General features: G+C 39.6%; 1 protein-coding gene across 1 annotated transcript in view; it reads left to right on the forward strand.

Annotated features, from left to right (window-relative positions):
* Positions 1–21,219, forward strand: part of Ush2a (usherin) — a 681,657-nt gene that overhangs the window by 251,598 nt on the left and 408,840 nt on the right. Inside the window, exons 22-24 of the mRNA XM_034512972.2 lie at positions 9,464–9,594; positions 17,615–17,741; positions 19,098–19,199. Coding sequence (XP_034368863.1) covers positions 9,464–9,594; positions 17,615–17,741; positions 19,098–19,199 — 360 coding nt within the window. The remainder of the gene's footprint in view (positions 1–9,463; positions 9,595–17,614; positions 17,742–19,097; positions 19,200–21,219) is intronic.

The following is a 21,219-nucleotide window of genomic DNA, read 5'->3' on the forward strand; positions in this document are numbered from 1 at the left end:
CCATCCAACACAACTGAATCTCCAAAGAACCCTTAAGTTTCCACTTCAGATTAGGATATAGGAAGATACTAAGTGCCAACAATTAAATCAGGATTTCCTGTGTATATAGTATATCACCTCTCTGTACTGTAACCACAATTGCCACCAACCACCATCACTTTATTATGGACCAATGTGTTGGGTACAGTGTGAACATTATTGTTGAATACAGGAAGTTCTTTAAAAAGATTGTACATGAGAAAATGATAAAATGAATATGAAAACTTTTCAGCTGTGAAGAAACAGATTATAAATAAAGGTGCCCTGAGCTATCTCAGTGCCAGAGTGTGTGAGCTGCAGTTCTTGTTTCCTGGTCTTCTTCTACCTATCCTATACATCCTTCTTCAGGTTTTGAATCCTGACAGGGCTGGACTATGGCAATATCACTTATCAACCATCCCCTTGCCTTCAAAATGCCATGTCCCAATCTAAAGAACTTCTGAGTGCATAGAAAGCTGACAGTAGACTAGAGAAAGAATTTATACATCTTAACCCCATTTCTGGGATGTTAGCTCCAAAAAAGTCAGAAATGACTTCACGTTGGTTTGGCTACTTGAGATCCTGTCATGAGGCCACAGAGGAGCTTTGATGGGGAGGTTCTAAGGGTGAGTTTTCATGCTGCTTGGCATCAATGCATGTTTATTTTAATTTTTGGATAGCCATAAAAGCTACTGAAATCATTCCATAGATAGGTCTCTCAGCCATTGTACTGGTGAAGTGGAAATTTCTGGTTTCTTTGGATATCCAGTTGTGTCATTGATGTTTTCCAATGACACAACTGTCCTATGAGAGGATGTTTTGCTGAGTCAGACACTTGAGACGACACTTCATGTCTGGAAAGAGTATAAGTAGAACCTAACACACTCTCTTGCATTGGTTCACCTTGCAACGCTTCACTGCTCTTTGTTGGAGACATGCTTGCATTGGTTTGCTTGCAACACTGTGCTGGTCTTCACTGATCTTCACTTTTCTTAACTTCATAGAGAAAAATGCACCACAGATCTTCTTGTGACGGCTTCCTGCCACTTCCACAGACTCCTGCCAACTTGGTGGGGCTTTACAGTTTCTTCTGAATCTAGGTGCTGCTAATTCATGTTTGGTTTTTGCTGATTGGACTGAGATGCCACTACTTATTTGTGATTGATGTTTTAGACTGAACTGCTGATATCATGACAAGGAAGATTGGAATCACCCCAAAGAATTACTTCTAAACAGGTCACATCCTCTTTGTCCTATTGACCATTTTTCTCCCCTACATTTGGTCAGTAAACTAGAAGGGAGATTGAAGCATTTAAGAACCCTTATTAAAGCAGGGTTTGAAAAATCTAAGCCTACATTCTGCAGCTGCAAGTTGGTGGAATATGATTAATTTTTGACAATGCTTGTTTAATAACATAAATATGAGACATTTCTCCATGTTTAATATATGTATTATGTTGGCAAATAATTCTTTAACTCTCACTTATTTGGCATGAACCTGTATACATTTTAAAATTATTTTAAAAATGTATTTAATTCTGCATAATTATGTGTGTATGTACAACATGGATATTCACTGAGCTAGAAAATTAGAGATATGATATGTGTCAGAAAGTTTTCAACATTTTACTAACAATAAAATTCCTATCTTATTTAAAGACATTTTAGTAGCTAAAATTTTTCTTTAACCTAAGCGTAAACACTACTTTTGCTAGAATCAATTGTTAAAATATTAATAATAAACAATTAAGGCAGATACTTCAAGGAACCAAAATGTATGCTTGATAGTTAGTTGCTTGTCCCAGAAAAAAAGGAGGTATATTGGATAAATTACAGTTCACTATTCAATTAAATTGTGTTAATTTAATTGAATAAATTAAACAGAGTTAAACAGCATTGTGAATTTAATGTTTAACCACCCCCATAGCTTTGGTCCCCAAATGGTGGAGTTACTTTGAAAGGTTGCAGAACCTTTTCTAAGTGGAGCCCTGTGGAAAGAAGTGTGTCATTGGGGTGGGTCTTCTTGTTTTATCCCACCACACTTCTAACCTACTTTCTGACTCAGGATTAACTGTGGCCAGCCACCGTCCTGTTATCATGCCTTCCCTACCACGATGGAATGTAGTTCTTGAAACTGTAAATGAACTATCCTTCTTTAAGTGGTATCTTGTCAGGCATTTGATCACAACAATGAGAAAAGTGACGAATGCAATCATTGGGCTCATGTTTAAATTACCACAACCATAATCTTAGACACAATAGGTTCCTAAAACAATTTAAAAGTGGAGTCTCTCTTATAACAAATGTGTGCCTGTTAAGATGATTTAAATTGGGTATATGTATCATCTATGCAAGGTTGGTTGAAAGTCTATAGCTGTAATATATTGGCAAAAGCATTCTAATTATGAACGTGATCCTTTAAATTATATAGTCAAGTCTCATGAAATCTTGACTTTTTATCAGTAACTACATAGAAATCTTGGGAAAGTAATCTGGAGAGGAAGAAATTGATACATATTTATATTGATACAGACATTTCTCTATTGATATATAATCCAAATGTAGATGAATATTTACTTATTAGGATATATGTACCTATGTCAATGTTTGAGTAGATACGTAAACATGTATGGATAGCAATCTCTCTCTTTCTCTGTATAACGATTCATCTATAATACAAGTTTATCTAAAATTTCATCACATTACTTGTAGTTTTTCAATTATAATTAAGATAGCATTGTTCTCATCCATCTGAACTATTTTTTATGCCTCCTGGTGGTGTTTTAGAGCTCTGGAGTTCTTGGTCGCTTTTGATATCACGTTTGCACTGATGACAGTCACAGCAGGGAATACCCTGTACTTGTTTGTCCCTTTACCTAAAAGGATTCTTGTCCTTTAGATATGCCTAACTGGTCTTTCTTTCTCTTTTTACCATATCTTTTCTAATGCTTTAAAGTTCATTACATTCATGTTTTGTTATGCCCCAATTTTCCAAAATAGCAACTTAAGATACAGACATGGAAGAAAAGTGGAAACAGTTATGTAATACCAAAAACAACAACAACAACAAAAACCAACAACAACCAAAAAGCAGTCAGTCATTGACATCCCACCTAGTGGGTCAGAAACTATGTCAGTTTTCTCCAAGTCATCTACAAAAAAAATCAGGTTTCTCATTTTCACTGTTGCTGTTGTTCTGGAGAAGACAGAAGTAACATGCAGTGTTTAAAGAGGCATGGAAAAAACTTCCCAGACTCTTCCAGAAAGTACACATGTATCTCAAAGGAAGAATCACAAAAGCCTATTCTATATAGCATGTTGAGAGCAAAATAATTTCAATACATACACAAATAAATATTTTTCATTTGGCTCAGCAGTAACACACTGAAAAGATCTGATCTTTAACACACAGGCTTTTGTTTATGGAAAGAAAAACAGACACTATTTTAATGTTATGTTAATTCAAAAAGTGAATGAGTTGAGAAAAAATTATATTAGCTAGCCTTGACCATCCAGTTCAAAGCATCCTTATTGAGAAGTTAAGTTCTTGTTCACTGAGGAATTGAGAGGAAGAACAAAATGTCATATATAAGAAATATTATGAGACAAAAATGCCCTTCTACTACAAATCTATATTTGTGGAACAGAATCCAAGCACAGAGACTGACTCGGGACAAAGTATTAGCATGCTAAAAATAGAATTTCTTCCAAGATTAAACATTTATTTAGCAAATATTTTGAGGACTCTGTTTTGTGCCAGCCACTCTTCAAGGTGTTAAAGATGCAGAAGTAAATAAAACAAAGTTTCTTCAGTGTCTGATGCTTTCTGGGGACATTTTAAAACAGCCAGAGGAGAGCAATAATCTAACTAAAACTCACACCGTCTGAATAAATAAATAAATAAATAAATAAATAAATAAATAAATAAAGTGTCAAGTGGCTATAGTCTGTAACAGACAAGAAGATCAAATTCTTTGTATAGAAAGAATACTTAAAAATTAAAAATCAAAACAAAAACCTCTTTGAAGTGGCCCCATAGGCTCCTATGCTTGAATGCTTAGTCATCAGGAAGTGGCACTACTTAGGAGGATTAGGAGGTGTGACCCTTATTGGAGGAAATGTGTCACTGGGGGCCGGCTTTGAGGTTTCGGGAACTCAAGATAGGCCCTGTGACTCTCTCTTTCTCCTACTTTGGATCCCATTGTAGAACACTTAGTTACCATGGCTGCCTCCATGCCTCCATGCCTCCATGCCTCCATGCCTCCATGCCTCCATGCCTCCATGCCTCCATGCCTCCATGCCTCCATGCCTCCATGCCTCCATGCCTCCATGCCTCCATGCCTCCATGCCTCCATGCCTCCATGCCTCCATGCCTCCATGCCTCCATGCCTCCATGCCTCCATGCCTCCATGCCTCCATGCCTCCATGCCTCCATGCCTCCATGCCTCCCTCCATGCCTCCATGCCTCCATGCCTCCATGCCTCCCTCCATGCCTCCATGCCTCCATGCCTCCATGCCTCCATGCCTCCATGCCTCCATACCTCCATACCTCCATGCCTCCATGCGTCCATGCCTCCATGCCTCCATGCCTCCATGCCTCCATGCCTTCATGCTCCCTCCCATGACAATATTGAACTAACCCTGTGAAACTGTGGGTCATCCCTAATTAAATGTCTTCCTTTATAAGAGTTGCTGTGGTCATGGCTTCTCTTCACAGCAATAGAACACTGACTAAGGTACCATATATCTCAAAATATGGTGAAGATTTATCCCATTGGGGACCCATTGTATGAGAGAAACTCAAATTCAGCATTCAATCTAGAAGTGCAAATTAAAGAGCAGAGTAAGATTCTATGACCTAATCTACCTGATCCTCATTGGTCTCTCCTGGAAATGCCAAGCCCAGATTTCTATGAACACTCAAACTGCTGAGGCTGACAGTGGTTGTAAAACTATGAAATATGACAAAGAAGAGAATCGATTTGAGAAGTCTCTTGTCATGAACTAAGAAATGAATTGGTGGTTACCTTTTAAGGGGTGATAATGTGGAGATGAAGTAATGAATGATAAAGGCAAAGCCTTGGCCAGAGATGGAGAAGGGGAAGCCAGAGGACCAGGATGACAGTGGTTAGAAGAGTCAGGAAGGTAGAGAGCAGGAATCATAGTGGTTAGAGCAGGCAGGGGGAACATGGTGTATGAAAAAACAGAGTGAAGTGTGAGATGGTAAACTGCATGCCTCTGAAAAAATAACAATTACAATTCCATGTGCCAGACAGACTGGAGAAAGAAAGGATATTTAACAGGAAGTGTACACAAAGTAACCTATTGAGTAAGGCAAGGAGCCTGGGCCATCGGGAGAAGGCAGGGGTAGGACTGGAATTATCTTTTGGTGGGATGACTCTAGCAATACTTTGTTTTATATGTGTGTGTGTGTGTGTGTGTGTGTGTGTGTGTGTGTGTGTATACATACATGTGTATATGTATATGTATATGATGTATATGTATGATGTGTGCTGTGTGCTGTGTGTGTTTATGCACTGTGTAAGTGAGTATGAATACGGATGTACATGTGTGTGCTATATAAGTATAAGTGCACATGTATGTTATGTGAGTGTGAATGTATGGAGGTGCTGTGTTAGTATGAATGTGTGTGTATGTGAATGTTGGAGGCACAAAAAACAAAAAGGAAACCAGCTGGGCGAGAGGACAAAGGGGAGAGTACTTTGCAGCACGTGATAACACACACATCTAACAGGCTCTTACATAGTGTGCAGAACTACTCATAGAGAGATTTTGAAACTGGGCAAAGAAATTCATATACAATTTTTTTAAAAAGTCCATATAAATGGCTAATGCATTTGAATTTTTGTCATCACTGATAATATAAAAATTAGACAAAAGCGACACTGAATTATCGCGTTCTGAAATAATCCATTTGCAGAGTGGGGGAACAATACACATTCAAACCAAAATGTGCATGCGAATGTGTAACTTTCTGTTTCTGCAGCTGCTGTGGGATTTAAACGTACAAAACGATTCAGCATTTGGTGTTGGTTGGATTTTCTATTGTAGTATATAGAAAAGCAGGAAATGAGTGTGGTATAGATTGTTTCAGCACAACAGCCCTTGACATTCAGTACTCAAATAAAAAAGATGTGTGCTTGGCCTCCAGAAGCTGAGGCTCAGGTCCTCCACAAATCCCAGAAAACTCTCAATTTCCGACTTCTCAAATCATAGCTGTCACTTTGCCTGACTTTGGATTTGTACAAATTGGGCCTTGTAGATATTCTCTTTATGCTGACTGTGCTTTGCACAACGTGTTAGCCGATACTTGTGGTTGGTGAGGTCATGGACCCTTGAGGAGAACCCACTGTTGTCATTGTAATTCTCAACTGCATTCTCAACACCTGTCCTTGTATCCACAGATAAGTGAACTGTTAGCCCTCATTACAGCTAGAATTTACACTCCATCTACTTGTTTATGAATTTGACATTTGTATACTCTTATGATGCTGTGTTTTATTTCATATATTTTCTTGTTTGTTGTAGTATATATATGATATATAATATATTGATAATCAATGTATCAATATATTATATATACAATCAAATATATCTGTGTATACCTAATCACTGGGCATATTTGCTGACACTTGTCCCACTAGCCTAGAGCAGTGGCCACTGAAATCTGGTTCCTTAAATGTATTTCCCAAATAAATGTGTAAATTTAGAGACAACACAAGCACCCTATCATTTCTCTTCTCTAGATGCTGATATTGAAATCTAGCTCATTTCTTGCCTTGAAACAGCGTAGATCTCCATTTTATAAAGTGGAAAGCCACTCTTCACTCTGCTGCCTGTTTGAGTCAGTACGGTAGCTTCACACAGTTAGTTGTCTTAGCTGTTGGGTTGCTTGTTTGGTGGTGATCCACAAGTTTCCTTCCTCTTGGACCAGAGTTAGAAACCCATTTATGAGGCAGAGGGCAGGGGTGGGGGTGGGGAGGAGATGTTCTGCAACACAATTGTAATCAAACCCTCTGCCCTCACCAGGGATTTCATATCTGCATTCATTCCTTTGGCCAATGAAAGTCACATGGCTGAGTCTAAGTCAGCTCTTGGGAATTTGTAAATAAGTGACTTCCACTGGGGAAAAGAGGGTGTTAATTATCCTGAATAATTGTGCATTTAACCATTCTATCTCATTGTAAATTCAATAATGTTTTCTTTATTTCACACATCCATCAAACTGTTATTATGTTTATATTTACATATATTTATTTGTGAGTTTAGCTCATTTAAATAATTGATTATACAAAGTAAGCATTTGGCTCAAATGCCTGGATTTGTCTATCTGCAGAGCCATAGTAATCTGCTGAGACCATGCTCCAGTAGAATTGTAAGTTTTCAGTTTCTGCCTAGAGTCTAGGAGAAAGAAAATCATTTTCTGTTTATCTTGGTAACATGGAGAAAAAAGATGTCACAATTGAGAGAGATGTAGCTGATGATGTCACATCAAGATGCCTTCCTTGCATTACATCTTCCCTTCATGTGAAAATCTTACCTCTCTATACAGACTTACATACTTGTTGGTCTAAAACACATTTCTTTCTCTTAGAAGGCTTGCACATTTATTGTTTTGGGGGAAACATGTGCATTTATACACTCATTGAATGGCATATAATAATTAAAATATTCCCAAGTGCATCTTAACTATTCAAATATTCCCATAATCCTTGGGTATTTTCTCTTTCATCAAATTTCTCAAGTTTCAGTCAACAATAGTGTCCTGAGATTGAATGACTGTTTCTCTCTTCCCTCCCTCACACCCTGGCTTCTATTGTCTCCTGGTGCAAAGCTGCCATTCTGCCCATTAGGAAAGAGCCAGTGCAGCCTTCCTTTTTTGAATTACAGCTATTTTTATTCGGTGCCCTTGAGCTATTGAGCTTGAATTTTTTGCCCATAGTATTTGAGAGGAAAGAGAAGATCAAAAACTGCTGGTCAGGCTGAGCCTCTCATCTCCCTTCTCCTCACCTAAAATCTCAATGTAGTTATGATATACACCTGTGCACTATGTTAACGACTAGAATAGGAAGGTGGACCAGACATGATGGCTGAAGCAAATCAGTCCGGGTCAGCTTGACACAGCCTAGAGTATGTATGATAGATTTACCAGATTAGACTGGCCAGTGGACCAGTCTAGAGATGGGAGACAAGATTACTTTGAGGGTTCATAGATGTCAGAGGACCCCGCTCACTGTGGGTGGCACCAATCCCTGGGCAGGTAGGTGGTCCTGGGCTATATAAGAACGTATATAAGAACGCTAATCACTAAAGAGCCTAGGGTAAGCCTGCAAGCAGTAAGATCCTTCATTATTTCTGCTCTAAGCCACTGCTTCTGCTCCAGTTCCTACTTTCACTTCCCTCGGTGATGGATTAAAACCTGTAAATTCAAACAAATGCCCTCCTCTAAATTACTTTTGGCCATGGTGTTCAGTGTTTGTCACAGCAACAGAATGAAACTAACCCACCCCATGTAGGTTCTTCAGTTATTAGCCCAGTCTAAAGGGAGATTTTTTTTCAAGTGTTTATAACCTTGGTCTATTGTGTATTATTGCTCAAATCATAATTCATTCATTATTTATGATTGTGTTTTAGCTTCTGTTTGATTTTCAGGTATGCTGTTGATCTCTTTATTCTTCCTCTGCTAATTTTATATTTCTAATGGGATGTACTGGAGCCAACTGTGACAGTTAGATGTCACTGCTAGTTCCAACACCTTAAGTGAAACACCCTCTACACAGGAAGGTCTCCACATATGTGCTGTGTAGGTGGGAGCCCAAGACTGAAGCTGGGTCCTAGCAGTGCACATGAGAGGAATATTGCAGATTAGTTTCTGAGAAAAGAGAACTGTCTGGTGTGTGTGTGGTCTGGAGAGTCTAAAGACCCCCACCATCAGCTGACACGATCACTTAGCATCAACAGGCCAGTTCATCCATAGCTTTTTGTTTTGGCATCTATTGTTAAATTTATCCTTCCATTTTCATAGTATTTAAACAATGTCCTTGGGATTTTTTTTCATTTATGTCAATAACTCATATAATTTTAGGACACTCTGATAATATTTTCAAACTGATAACAATTAGGTATTTAGTTGAGAGGTTGACAGCATGACTTTTCAGGCAGACAATTTTTGGACACATTTAAACTTCATTTTATATTGATTAACAGGATTAAACATAACAGGTAACGTAACTTCCAAGTTCTACCTAGCCTTTAACAGGGATATATTTAAACCCATTGACTAGGGCCATCTCAACACATTGCTGTATATAATTTCCTGACTGTATTCACTACATCATAAATAATAATGAAAGTAAATGTACATTTATCAGAAAGAGTCAACAAAATGACAGCCCTGACTAACGGGTGCCATTTGCATCTCCAGGTGTCAAGGCCAGTTTCCGGACGAGGGTGCCTGAAGGGCTGATCTTCCTGGCACTGTCCCCTCACAACCAGGAAGAGTATTTTGCCCTTCAATTGAAGAATGGCCGTCCCTACTTTCTTTACAATCCCCAGGTAAATGACTAGCCATGATGGTTGGCATTTTTGAGAATGTCAGGTGATTGCCAGGTACTAAGGTAAGTGCACAAATGCTCATAGAAAATCCTCATCTGAGACTCCCAGAGTTTCCAGAAGGCATTCTGCCTTATCTACAGCAGAGTGTCTCAACTTTCTTCATACAGCTCTTCATGCTGTGGTGACTCCAACCATAAAATTATTTTGTTGCTGCCTCCCAATTGTAATTTTGCCACTGTTATGGATCAGAATGTAAATATCTGATACATGATGCCAAGGGGTCACAACCTACAGGTTGGGAGCCACAGAGCTACATCCTCCCAATGAGGAAAATGAAAATTACAAAAAGAGAAATGGCTGCCCACAATCCAAATAGCAGGGCTCTCTCTCCCAACGGCATCTATTCTAGGAAGCTACATGCTTAAATTAGTACGCTACCTTATGATGGCTCAAAATGTATAGATGCACTGGTGTGTGGCTGGGATCCTGTCCTTCAAGAGGCTAGGGTCGAAGACTAGTGCGGGTGGGAGGCCAGCCTTTGGTGTGTAGTGAATTCCAAGCCAGCCTGGGCTACAGGGTGAGACCTTGACACACAAAAAAATAAATCAACAAATTATTTAGAATAAATCTGAACAGATTTTCTTTTTTCTTTGGAAAATAAATGATGACTTTGTTTTCTCTCAGGCCTGTGTTCTTCTCTCTTCCCTTTCTTTCACCCTTTCCTATTTGACTTCAGTAGTTAACTGCTTAACTAGCAAATATGTAAGTGGTATTTAAGTACTGTTTAATTTCATGTTTCAGATGTGGACAGTTTTAAGGTTTAATATGGCCATAGCCCTGGGAAACAATGTAGAAAGTATGTAATGAAGTGATTAATTTAAAATATTCTGTGACTATTTAGAAAGAGCTGTTTGAGATCACATGAGCATAAAATAGAAGCTTTGGTCAGAGTGCTTAGTCTCCTCAGGAAGTTCTAGTGGCCATTAGACAGTAGGCAGCATAGCCGGCCTATGAGTGATTTAGCGAGGAAGAAGACTGTTTGCACTCTGTTCGTTTACGTCTTCCCTCTAAAACCTGTGACTGAAGTCATGAACAATACTTCTAAATATTTTATTTGCTATTATCAAAACTGGTGGGGACTTCCCCACACTGTGCCCAAGGTATACCTGGACTAAGAGCTGTGGGGGAGGACCTCAGACTCTTATAACCTGGAAACCTGGTGACCAGGGGGTGGGGGAAGAACTCAAGCATGAACACTCAATGAACTTCCAGGGAGAACTGGAGTTCAGACACCCTGTGAGTTTTCAGGAAGTACCAGGACATAGACAACGCATGACCTTGTGGGAAGAACCCAGGCTTCGACACCCAGTGACCAAGGTGAGAGGTAGCCAGCAGCACCTTTTTGGATCAAGTATGTCTGAGGATCATGCCAGGCTCAACATGCAGGTGGGACTTTTCTGCTTAGTGAAGCTGAGAACAGAAGACATGCCAGTAAAGGTTGCTTCATGCTGTCTTCCAAGTGGCCTGATAGGTCCTGAGCTTGGGAATGAGATGACCTTTGTGACAAGGACCACTGGATGCCCCACCCCTGCTAAAACTGCAGCTTCTTATTGGATGCCGATAGAGACTAAGCAGATAAATAGCATCACCAGCAGCCCCAATAGTTAGAGAGATAGAGAAGCTGCAGCTGCCAGGGGAGGCAAGGCAGATGGTTGCTGCAGACAGAAATCCGCACACTAAAGTTGGTTCAATTACAGAGCTGAAAACATGATTTTTTTTTCCTTCGAACACTTTAAGGAGATTAATTAGAGAGGAGATATTTTTGAAGCTTACATTGGTAAAACATAAAGTTGGAGAAAGTTCTAGAACAAGAAGAAAAGGGGGGATAAGATAAAAAGTAATGTAACATTTAAAATGTCTGTGTTGATAAAGAGCCTTTTATAAATTTATTTAAAAACCTCCAGTGCATCCTAGTGAGGATTCAGGAGGTGAGCCCCATGCCAGGCACACAGTTTCTCTACCCAGAGTTCTGCATGTCCGAACCCTCTCATGGACATATGGATGAGGTGAGAGCTCTTACATCCCATTTCCCAGGTGAGCATTCTGAGCCACAAGTCTATTTCCCCCAATGTCACTTACTTACTAAGTGGCAGATTTTAAAACCATGCAGCCTAAGTCTAAAGCCAGGGAGACACTCCTGCAACTTGGGGTGAGACTGAAGCAGGAGAACTGCCAAGAGTTCAAAGTCAGCAAAGGTTTTATGAGACTCTGCCTCTCAAAAGAAAAGATGATGCAAGCATCCATCTGTACCCAGGATGGTTTAACATTCCTCCAGCGCTTCTCTTCATCAACAAACAAGGATGCTTCTGAATATTCAGAAACTTAGGACAAATGATGGCCTCGGTACTGTATGGAAGAAGACTGTCAGTAAAGCACATGAATTGAAGGTGAAAAGCATCTGAAATACCCCAAAGAGAAGCCAGGATAAATGTTAAACCTCACCACATTATCTTAACCCCAACTGTCCACTGAGTACTGAAGCAGGGATGGCGTTTACAGGCAGAGACCATCTTGGATATGGAAGAGAATTAAAGCAGGGAGGAAATAAAGACCATAGCAAAACAAAAAGAAAAAAAATCAGCAAATAAACTTAGCTGCCAGGGACTAGAAGACTGAATAGAAAGATTTTTAATGTGCCTGCTTATCATAGGAGAAGATTGGGAACTCCATCATTCTGATGCCAGTATTTCATAAGATAAAAAATGACCATTAAGTAAAAGTTTTCAGAAAATACACAGGTTAAACATGCTGGACGAAGAAACCAAATGCCAAATTGTAAAAATCCACAGAAATTGGAGGAAAGCCATGAAAACGAGCAGCAGAAGCAGGAAGAAGAATCCAGCACGGAGTGGAAGCCTGCTCTGCCCCACACTTTCCGGTCTGGGGATATCTGAGAAGCCAGATGGGACAAAGCTTTGGCCATTTCAGCACTTACCCCAGAGGGCAGAGAGGCTCTCTTTAGGGATGGCAGTTCATCCTCAAAGCCACCACTTTAGTCAAATGCCACTGGCATCCTAAGTTAGACCAACCGTTTTAGACCACGGGACAGAAGCAGTGTTGAGTGCAGTTTTGTTTGTTTCTCTGTACAACTTGGTTAAGAACAAACAGGGCAGAGGATGGTTTAGTGAGTTAAAGAACTTGCTGTGCAAATTCAGGGCCTGAGCTTGGATCCCCAGCGTTCACATAAAAAGCTAGTGTGGTGGGAGCCACTGGGGAGACAGGTGGCTCCGAGAAGTGCACTGGTGAGCCAGCCTAGCAGAATCTCTGCACTCCAACTTCAGTGAGAGACCCTGTCTCAAAATAGAAGATGGGAGTTGAGTAATTGAGGAGGAAGATACTGTACTTTGACCTATGGCATCCACACATGCACTTGCATACACATGTGTGTATACTCACACAAGCACATGTATGCAACACATGTATGCACATACACACACACATACTGGCAGAAGCATATGCACACACACACAATTTAGAAAAAAGAAAACTTGAATCAGACTCTGGGATTAGGCTCTGTGACACAAACATGAATAAGTTAAAACTCACAGTCCCAGGAACTACAAATGGCCTTCCCAGACTAGGTGTTTTATAATAAATGCATGCAAGGACACACCTACATCCTTAAACATCTGAGACAAAGCATTTGGAGAATGAAAACTGTGTGATTCCAGATCTGAATGTTAATACCCCATCTTTTTAGATGTGAGTCCAGCTCTTTTTCAAAACTCTGGAGTCCTTGAAGACTGCAGGGGATGAAGGGACCAAACAATGCTACTCCTCACTCAGCCACATGAGTGTCATGATCCTGACAGTGCTACCAGGAAGCTCTCTGAAATCCCATCAGGTAGACAGACTGGTTCAAGTCACAGTGGCAGAGAACACTTCTCATACCTTCTGCACTCTTGACCTTCTCTTATCCCAGGTGACCCTGCTGGCACCTTCCCAGCCCTTCCACCCCTGCCCCATACAGCTTCATCCTAAGTGTCTACTGAGTTGGCAGATACTGGCCAACTATGAAAACCATGCTAGTAAAAGTAAGAAGCCGGGTGGAGAAAGGAGGGCTCGGCGATGCTGGGTAAGCACATTTCTGTCTAGAATAATAATCGGTCCACACGCTAGGCAAAAGCTGTCTGTTTTCAGCACACTGACAATTCACTTACTTTTGAAAAAGTAAGGAATTGGTTGAGCGGGCTTGCCTCGGGTGTATTTGAGAAGATGTAATCAGATATATTATACTAAGTGCTCCGGGGCCAGGAGGCAATCCATAAGACAGTGAGCACCAGCCAGCAGGGGCTGTCCCCTCACCCACCCCTAAGGAATTCAGAGCTAATGCAGGTTAACTGGACATGTCCGCCAACTGCATAATGAAGACCATGCTTATTTTTAGACAAGTTGAAACTGCCAAATAGAGAAAAATCTGAGCAGCCTCTACCTGTTTGTTCTTACTTTGGGATAAGAAACTGAAGAGAGATTCGTATGTGAAGTGAGAGGCCACTCACATTTAAAGAAGTAGATGCATTTGTTTTATGCACCTGATATTGACATTATAATTACGTGTGTTTTAAGTACATTGAGCGTCACTCTAAGTCATTATTTTCCTTTTCTCTGTAAATTAAGACAAGGTTGCCTAGTGAACTCTATATTGTTCCCACCACAATGGTAATTATATGCTTAATGTGTTTTTCTTATTGGACTGTCAGTGCTTTATCCCCAGCTCAATCCTTAGAAAATGTAGATGCGGGCAAAACCCCTCTGACAGGTTATCTGGTTAAATGTTAGATCATTGTGACTAAAACTGTACCATAGTTAAATCAGATCATTCGTTCTCTGAGATGAAATTTCTGACTTTTAATGATCCTGTGGTAACACGTTAGTACTTAGTGATTTTACTTTGTTTACTAGATGTGGTAACTTGTCTCATAATAGACTGTGATGGAGACCCTTAAACTGATTCTTCCTGAATCCATTCACAGAAAGTTAATTTTGAATTTGGAAAAGGACATTCTCCAGGAATTTTAAAGTCACTGACTACAATGTGATTTCAACATAACTTCACGTTCTCTCAAATGTTTCAAGTTTGAAGTGTTTTAATAACCCTGAAAGCTGAATTGCTTGAGTAGCCGCAAATCCTGCACAGAGGGAAGCCGTACATCTAACACTCACCAAGCTCCTCTTCTGTGTATCCACTATGTCCCATTGAGTAAATAAGTAAATATGTAGAGAGAAGAAAAGAGATTCTTAGTGATAGTTAAAACTGGAAATGGGTATCTCAGGAACTGAATGCTGGGATTAATTGTTAAGAGATAAAAGCGAGGGATGGGAGAGAGGGTTCACCAGTTAAGAACAAACACTGCTCTTACAGAGGACCCAAGTTCTATCCCCAACACCAGCATCTGGTAACTCACAACCAGAGTAAACTCCAGTTCCAGAGAAACGTGGCCTATGCAGACAGCTGCGATTACACACACACACACACACACACACACACACACACACACACGCACTCACACATGCACGTGCACATGCACACACACACGCACACACAGAGAGAGAAAGAGAGAGAGACTTTAAACAATAAAAATAAAGCTTAAAAAGAGAGCAAAATGAGAAATGAATTGCAACCCTAATTTCTAGAGTTTCACTGAATCTCTAAAAGTTACAATGTTCTAGTCCTTTGTCTACTTCTAAGCAGAGACTTTTGATGAGGTGATATTTCACTGCCCAACTTTAACCTAATTTGTCCCTTAGGTATTCTGCACTCAGTGGTGTTCACAGGAAATACACAGAACATTATATCTTCACAGACAAGGAACCCTTGAAAATCAAACTTTAAAATGACTCTGACCAGACTGTAATTGCTATGCCCGAGGTTTTCCATGTGTAACACCAGATCCAATTGTAGAATTATTATTACGGGGATGTTGGCATCCTCATCAACGAATGCTATGCAAAGTTCCTCTAAGATCTGAAGCAAGTTTGGCACTTTCTGCTGCAGGATGCCTCAGTGGATCTGCAACTAATCAATATGATTTCTGATGCCGAGAAATCTCCCTTGCTTCAGATTATTGCCAAACAAAATGTGCAGAGCCTCTGCCTCAGACACCTGATCTTTAAAATGCAGAACCGTTTGTAACAATTTTAACGCTAACTAAGTACACTTTGATGAGACAGCGTTTAATAAAATGCTCATTAATTTCATCATTAGCAAGGGTATGCTCAGAAGTAAGCCAGTTTCTTATGTCACACCCAATTAGCATCCCATGCTAGTAATCCCATTAGTATTGTTGAATTCACTAATGGAAAAACTAATGGGCATAGTACCAGGGCACATTAATTGGGCACGACACCAGTTCTGGTTTTAATTATTAAACTACGATAATGAAATGTGTGTTTGTAAAATATTAAAATGTTGAAATAGAGTTGAAGAAAATAAAAGAACAGGTAGAAAAAAAACTGAGAAAGGAAAAGAGTCTAGGATTAGAGAGAACTTTGGGAATGGTCATGTGCCTTGCTGCTCAGGTTGCCTGCATAAGTTGGGTTATTGTCCATGTAAGAAGGAACTACTTGTACTGGTGGGAAACTGAAAGCTTCTTTCGGTTGTTTTGTTACTATTGTTTTTGTTTTGTTGTGTTTTTTTTTAATATTAGTAACGTAAATTTCTCTATATCATGTGTGTTGCCAAGTATACCATGACACTTAGCAAGGGTTAATTAAATATATAGAATGGGCATAGCTTATCTTTAGGGAAATATAAACAGAAATATTTTATGTAAGAAACTATAGATAATGCCTTGTGCCTGGCCATGTAAATCTATTACATGAGAGAATTACTAGCTTTTTCTCTTAGGAAAAACAATTGACTAAAATTGTTAGCATTTGATGGAACATTCTAGGTAATTTAAAATATTATTTGTATTTTATAAGTATCAGTGTTTGCCTGCATGAGTCTGTATGCAGTGTGTGTGCAGTAACTGAAGAGGCCGGAAGAGGGTGCAGAATCCCATAGAACTGGAGTTACAGATGGTTGCCAAATGCCATGTGCATGCTGAAAATCAAACCCAGGTCCTCTGCAAAAGCAGCTGGTTAAGCTCTTAACCTGAGCTCTTCAGTCCCATTTCAAGATTACCTCTAAGAATGTGTGCTATTTAAACCAATCTTGCTTGTAGTATCTAAGAACTTGCAACAACTTTGTATTTGATTTTTCTTGGGTAAATCAACCTTAAAATTAAATTTATCTTCCTTAGGTTTGGAGGGCTCTGTTTTCTTAGTCACTACAGTAAATGTTGGCTAAGTAGGATAGAATTTCTTACATGGACTCTGATTTGCATATGGCTTTCCTGTGCTAGTCTTTCTGTTCTCTCTCTTCTCTACTTCTTTGTCTTTGCCTACTTTGTTAATCTTTCCTCTTTGTTTCTGCCATTCACTGTCATCATACTCAAGAACTCATTTTTCACTGTGTTATTGTGACCATACCAGAGCTATAAATGTTATAGATTTTAGACTACAAAGTACTGAATACCAACCTGAACTCCCCACCTAAGTTCAATAAATACTCACTTTAATATGCCTGTCCCCTCTTTCAGTGCACATTATAAAATTTTTCATGAAGAGCAGTGAATTTTCCTGATGCTTGTTTATCCTTAGAATAAACTTTCACAGCTTTCTTCAGTTTTAAATTCTTCTCTTCCTCTTTACAATTTTCCATGGACAATAAAATATGGGTATAGGTACCCAACATAGAGAGTCTTGTCTGGAGCCTTCTGTTCATATTTGGTCACCATGGTTTTTAGACATACACCACAGCATGGTTGTGGGGGATTAGTAGATGCCAACTTGTGTGTCAAGTATCTGGAAGAGTGCTTCATAATGCTGAGATCTGAGAACTGGTTTAAAACATACATATGGTGTCAGAGACATCTGAATGTGAGCACTCATTCATTCATTCATTCATTCTCTTAAGGGATCACTAGTGGAGGTTACCACAACTGATGATCATAATCAAAGATACAGTGACGGACAGTGGCATGAAATCATAGCAATCAGACATCAAGCTTTTGGACAAATCACTCTTGATGGGCAGTACACAGGTAAGAGCTGTGCATGCGTGTGTGTGTGTGTGTGTGTGTGTGTGTGTGTGTGTGTGTGTGTGTGCTTGCGCATGTGTCTTTGTGTGTGTGCACGCGTGAACGTGTGCGCGCACGCATGTCTCTGCATGTATGAATTTCACATTGATTTCTTCATTCAGTTTCACACTAGTCCCCGTGAGATCTGTCTCTTAGTTGGTCTTGGCTTTCCCACTGGTAAACTCTGGCCATCAGCTCCTTGTCCAGGTAGGACTCTAGGACTCTAGTAAAGCCAAGATGGAAATGAAGTCACCATCAGACATTGTATATTTTGCGCATTCTTCACACCATGCAGGGGCTCTTGATTGCCTGATCGATGTTCCCTTTTGCCTCCAGAAGGCAAGCAAGGAAACTGAGATCTATGCACAGAGATGTGAAGAAAACAACAACAACAACAAAACAAACAAAACAAAACAAAACAAACAAACAAACAAACAAAAGGCTCAGAAATGTTACTAACTCCTCCTCTCAGTTTCTGCAGTTTCTGTAGTACCCACATACCCTGTGTTGGCATCTGACTTTACTTTTCTTCCCAGCTGGCTCTGTCTTCCATTTTCATCCAATGATACAAGTTTTCATGGATTCAATTAAGCTATAATCAATTTTTAATGAGATCCCACTATATTCCACTACTGTTCTAGGTGCTTAGGTAGCAAGGTTGTGGTGTGGCAGGAGGTGGTGGCAGGAGATAATCAATAAAAGCATGAAGTCATAAGAAGTTATGGGAATGTAAACGCGGGACAGGCAGTCGTTATCTGTGTTGATAAGACATTAACTCAATGGGAAACTCAGCCTTATTTTCCCTCTAAGGATGCTGAGGAGCATTCTGGGAACAGCTTCTTACAGCCACTAGCCAAGACCCTAGAGATTCATAGCTGATTGGCATAAAAGGTCTGTGCATCGGGATGAGTGTTAAATTTGACTCAGGACAATTGGGCAAGGACTTTCTTATAACATTTGAGCATAGAAATGAGGGGAGAAAGAAAGGAACCATGAGAACTATGTTTGAAAGAAATATGTATGTTTTGGGTCAAAACAAAACAGTGGACACCAGGCTCAGATGAAGGAAATGGTGGGCAAGAGGCCCTAGGGATATCAGAACACTTTATGTTACATGTTAGGGTCTGACCAGGAGGCCAGTTCAGTAGCAAACATGGAGGATCTGCTGATGAGATTCAGCCTTACAGCAGCTGCCTATCTGGGACCTAATAGACAAGGAGGTAAGACAGATGCAGGAGATCTACGTACCAAAGATCTGTGAGGAGTTTCACTCTGAAGAAACCCCCAAGGAAGCTATAATTCTCATCTCCTTTCCCACAGGCTCCTCGACTTCTCTGAATGGAAGCTCCATGGCAGGAGGCTACACAGGACTGTTTGTGGGTGGGCTTCCACAAAGTCATACCATCCTCCAGAAAAGGCTTGGTGAGTTTCACAAGAAGTGGAAATATACATTATCCTAGTGTTGTTTCTGTTGCTGTGACAACACCCCAGCAGCACAACTGTAAGAACAAAGGGTGTGTTTAGCTTGCAGTTCTGTGTTATAGTCCATCACTATAGGGAAGCTGGGCAGGAACTTAAAGCTGTTGGTTATATCCACAGTCAAGAGCAGAGAGACAGAGTCCATACCTGCTTACCTTACTATTCAGCTTACCTTCTCCACTCTCCTTCTCCATAGCCAAGAACTCAAATCCAGGGAATGGTGCTGCCCACAATGGGTTATGTCTTCCCACATCAAATATCAATGACTTTAAACAAGGGTATCCCTCTACATATGTGACCCAAAAGGCAATCGGCTCTAGATAGTCACTGATTAAGTCTCTAATCAGGTGATTATAGATTGTATAAAGTTTCAACTAATACCAACTAGCATAATGTTGTACTCAGAACTTTAAGTACAATCTATTTATAGTACTTAAAAGTATGAAGGGCTATTATTGTGTGTGTGTGTGTGTGTGTGTGTGTGTGTGTTAATTTTTAGCCCTCTTCTTTCTCAGAGCAACTTCAATAATTCCACTTACCTTGTCAATGTCAAGTTCTTGCTATTCAAAATTTTTATTAAGCTTTTGCCAAAATGACTTATATTAATTGAGATTGATACAATTTTAGAATGTGTGTAGAGATTTTTTAAAGACTTTAATCCACCGGAAATAACACAGGAATAAGAAACTTGACTCCTAGAAGTCTGAGGAACATTCCAAGTGTATTGTATGACCATCACAAAAGAGGCTACAGATGGATGATCCTGTCTCAATCCCCAAAATTCTATAATTAAGATATTGGGGCTGGAGAGATGGCTCCGTGGATAAGAGTATTGTTTGTTCTTTCAGAGGGCCTAGAGTCTATTCTCGGCACCACACAGTGGCTTATAATCTGACATCCTCTTCCAGCCACTGAAGGCATTGTGACCACTTCATGTGCAAATATAAGATACAGATAAAGATATAGATCTGGATAGATATAGAAATATATAACTATAGATGATATAGGTATAGATAGATGATAAATGGCAGACAAAAGATAGGTAGGTAGGTAGATAGATAATAGATAGATAGATAGTAGATAGATAGATAGATAGATAGATAGATAGATAGATAGATATAGATGATATAGGTATAGATAGATGATAGATGGCAGACAGGTGGTAGATAGATAAATGACAGATAGATAGATGGATGGATAGATAGATAGATAGATAGATAATAGAGGGATGGGTGGTCAGATAAATATGTGATAGATAGATAGATAGATAGATAGATAGATAGATAGATGACATATAGATAGGTAGATAGATGACAGATAGAAGATAGAAGATAGATAGATAGATAGATAGATAGATAGATAGATAGATAGATGATAGATGACATATAGAAGATAGACAGACAGACAGACAGATGATAGATAGATAGATAGATAGATAGATAGATAGATAGATAGATAGATAGATAGATGACAGATAGAAGATAGATAGATACGTGATAGATACATGATAGATATGTAAATAGATTGATAGAGAAAACACTAATATACATAAAATAAATGGAAAGTTTTAATGATATTAATAAAATAGATCCTATCTTAATTAAGGGTTTTTCGCTGTAATAAAATACAATGACCGAACCAACTTGGGAAGGAAGGGTTTTATTTCAGCATACAGTTGTAGACTGTCATACAGAAAAGTCAGGGCCGGAACTCAGGGCAGGAACTAAAGCAGAAGCCATGGTAAAACACTGCTTGCTGATTTGTTCTTCATGGCTTGCTCAGTTGCCTTTCTTTTACATTCCAGGACAATCTGGCCAGGGGTGGCACTATCTAAAATGGATTAGACACTTCCGCATCAACCATTAATCAAGAGAATACCACACAGGCTTGCCAATGGGCCAACCTTATGAAGGCACCTTCTGAATTGAGATTCCCTCTGTTCAGATGACACCTGTGTCAAGTT

This window comes from Arvicanthis niloticus, chromosome 10, assembly GCF_011762505.2.
Source record: "Arvicanthis niloticus isolate mArvNil1 chromosome 10, mArvNil1.pat.X, whole genome shotgun sequence".
In the NCBI taxonomy this organism is placed as follows: domain Eukaryota; kingdom Metazoa; phylum Chordata; class Mammalia; order Rodentia; family Muridae; genus Arvicanthis; species Arvicanthis niloticus.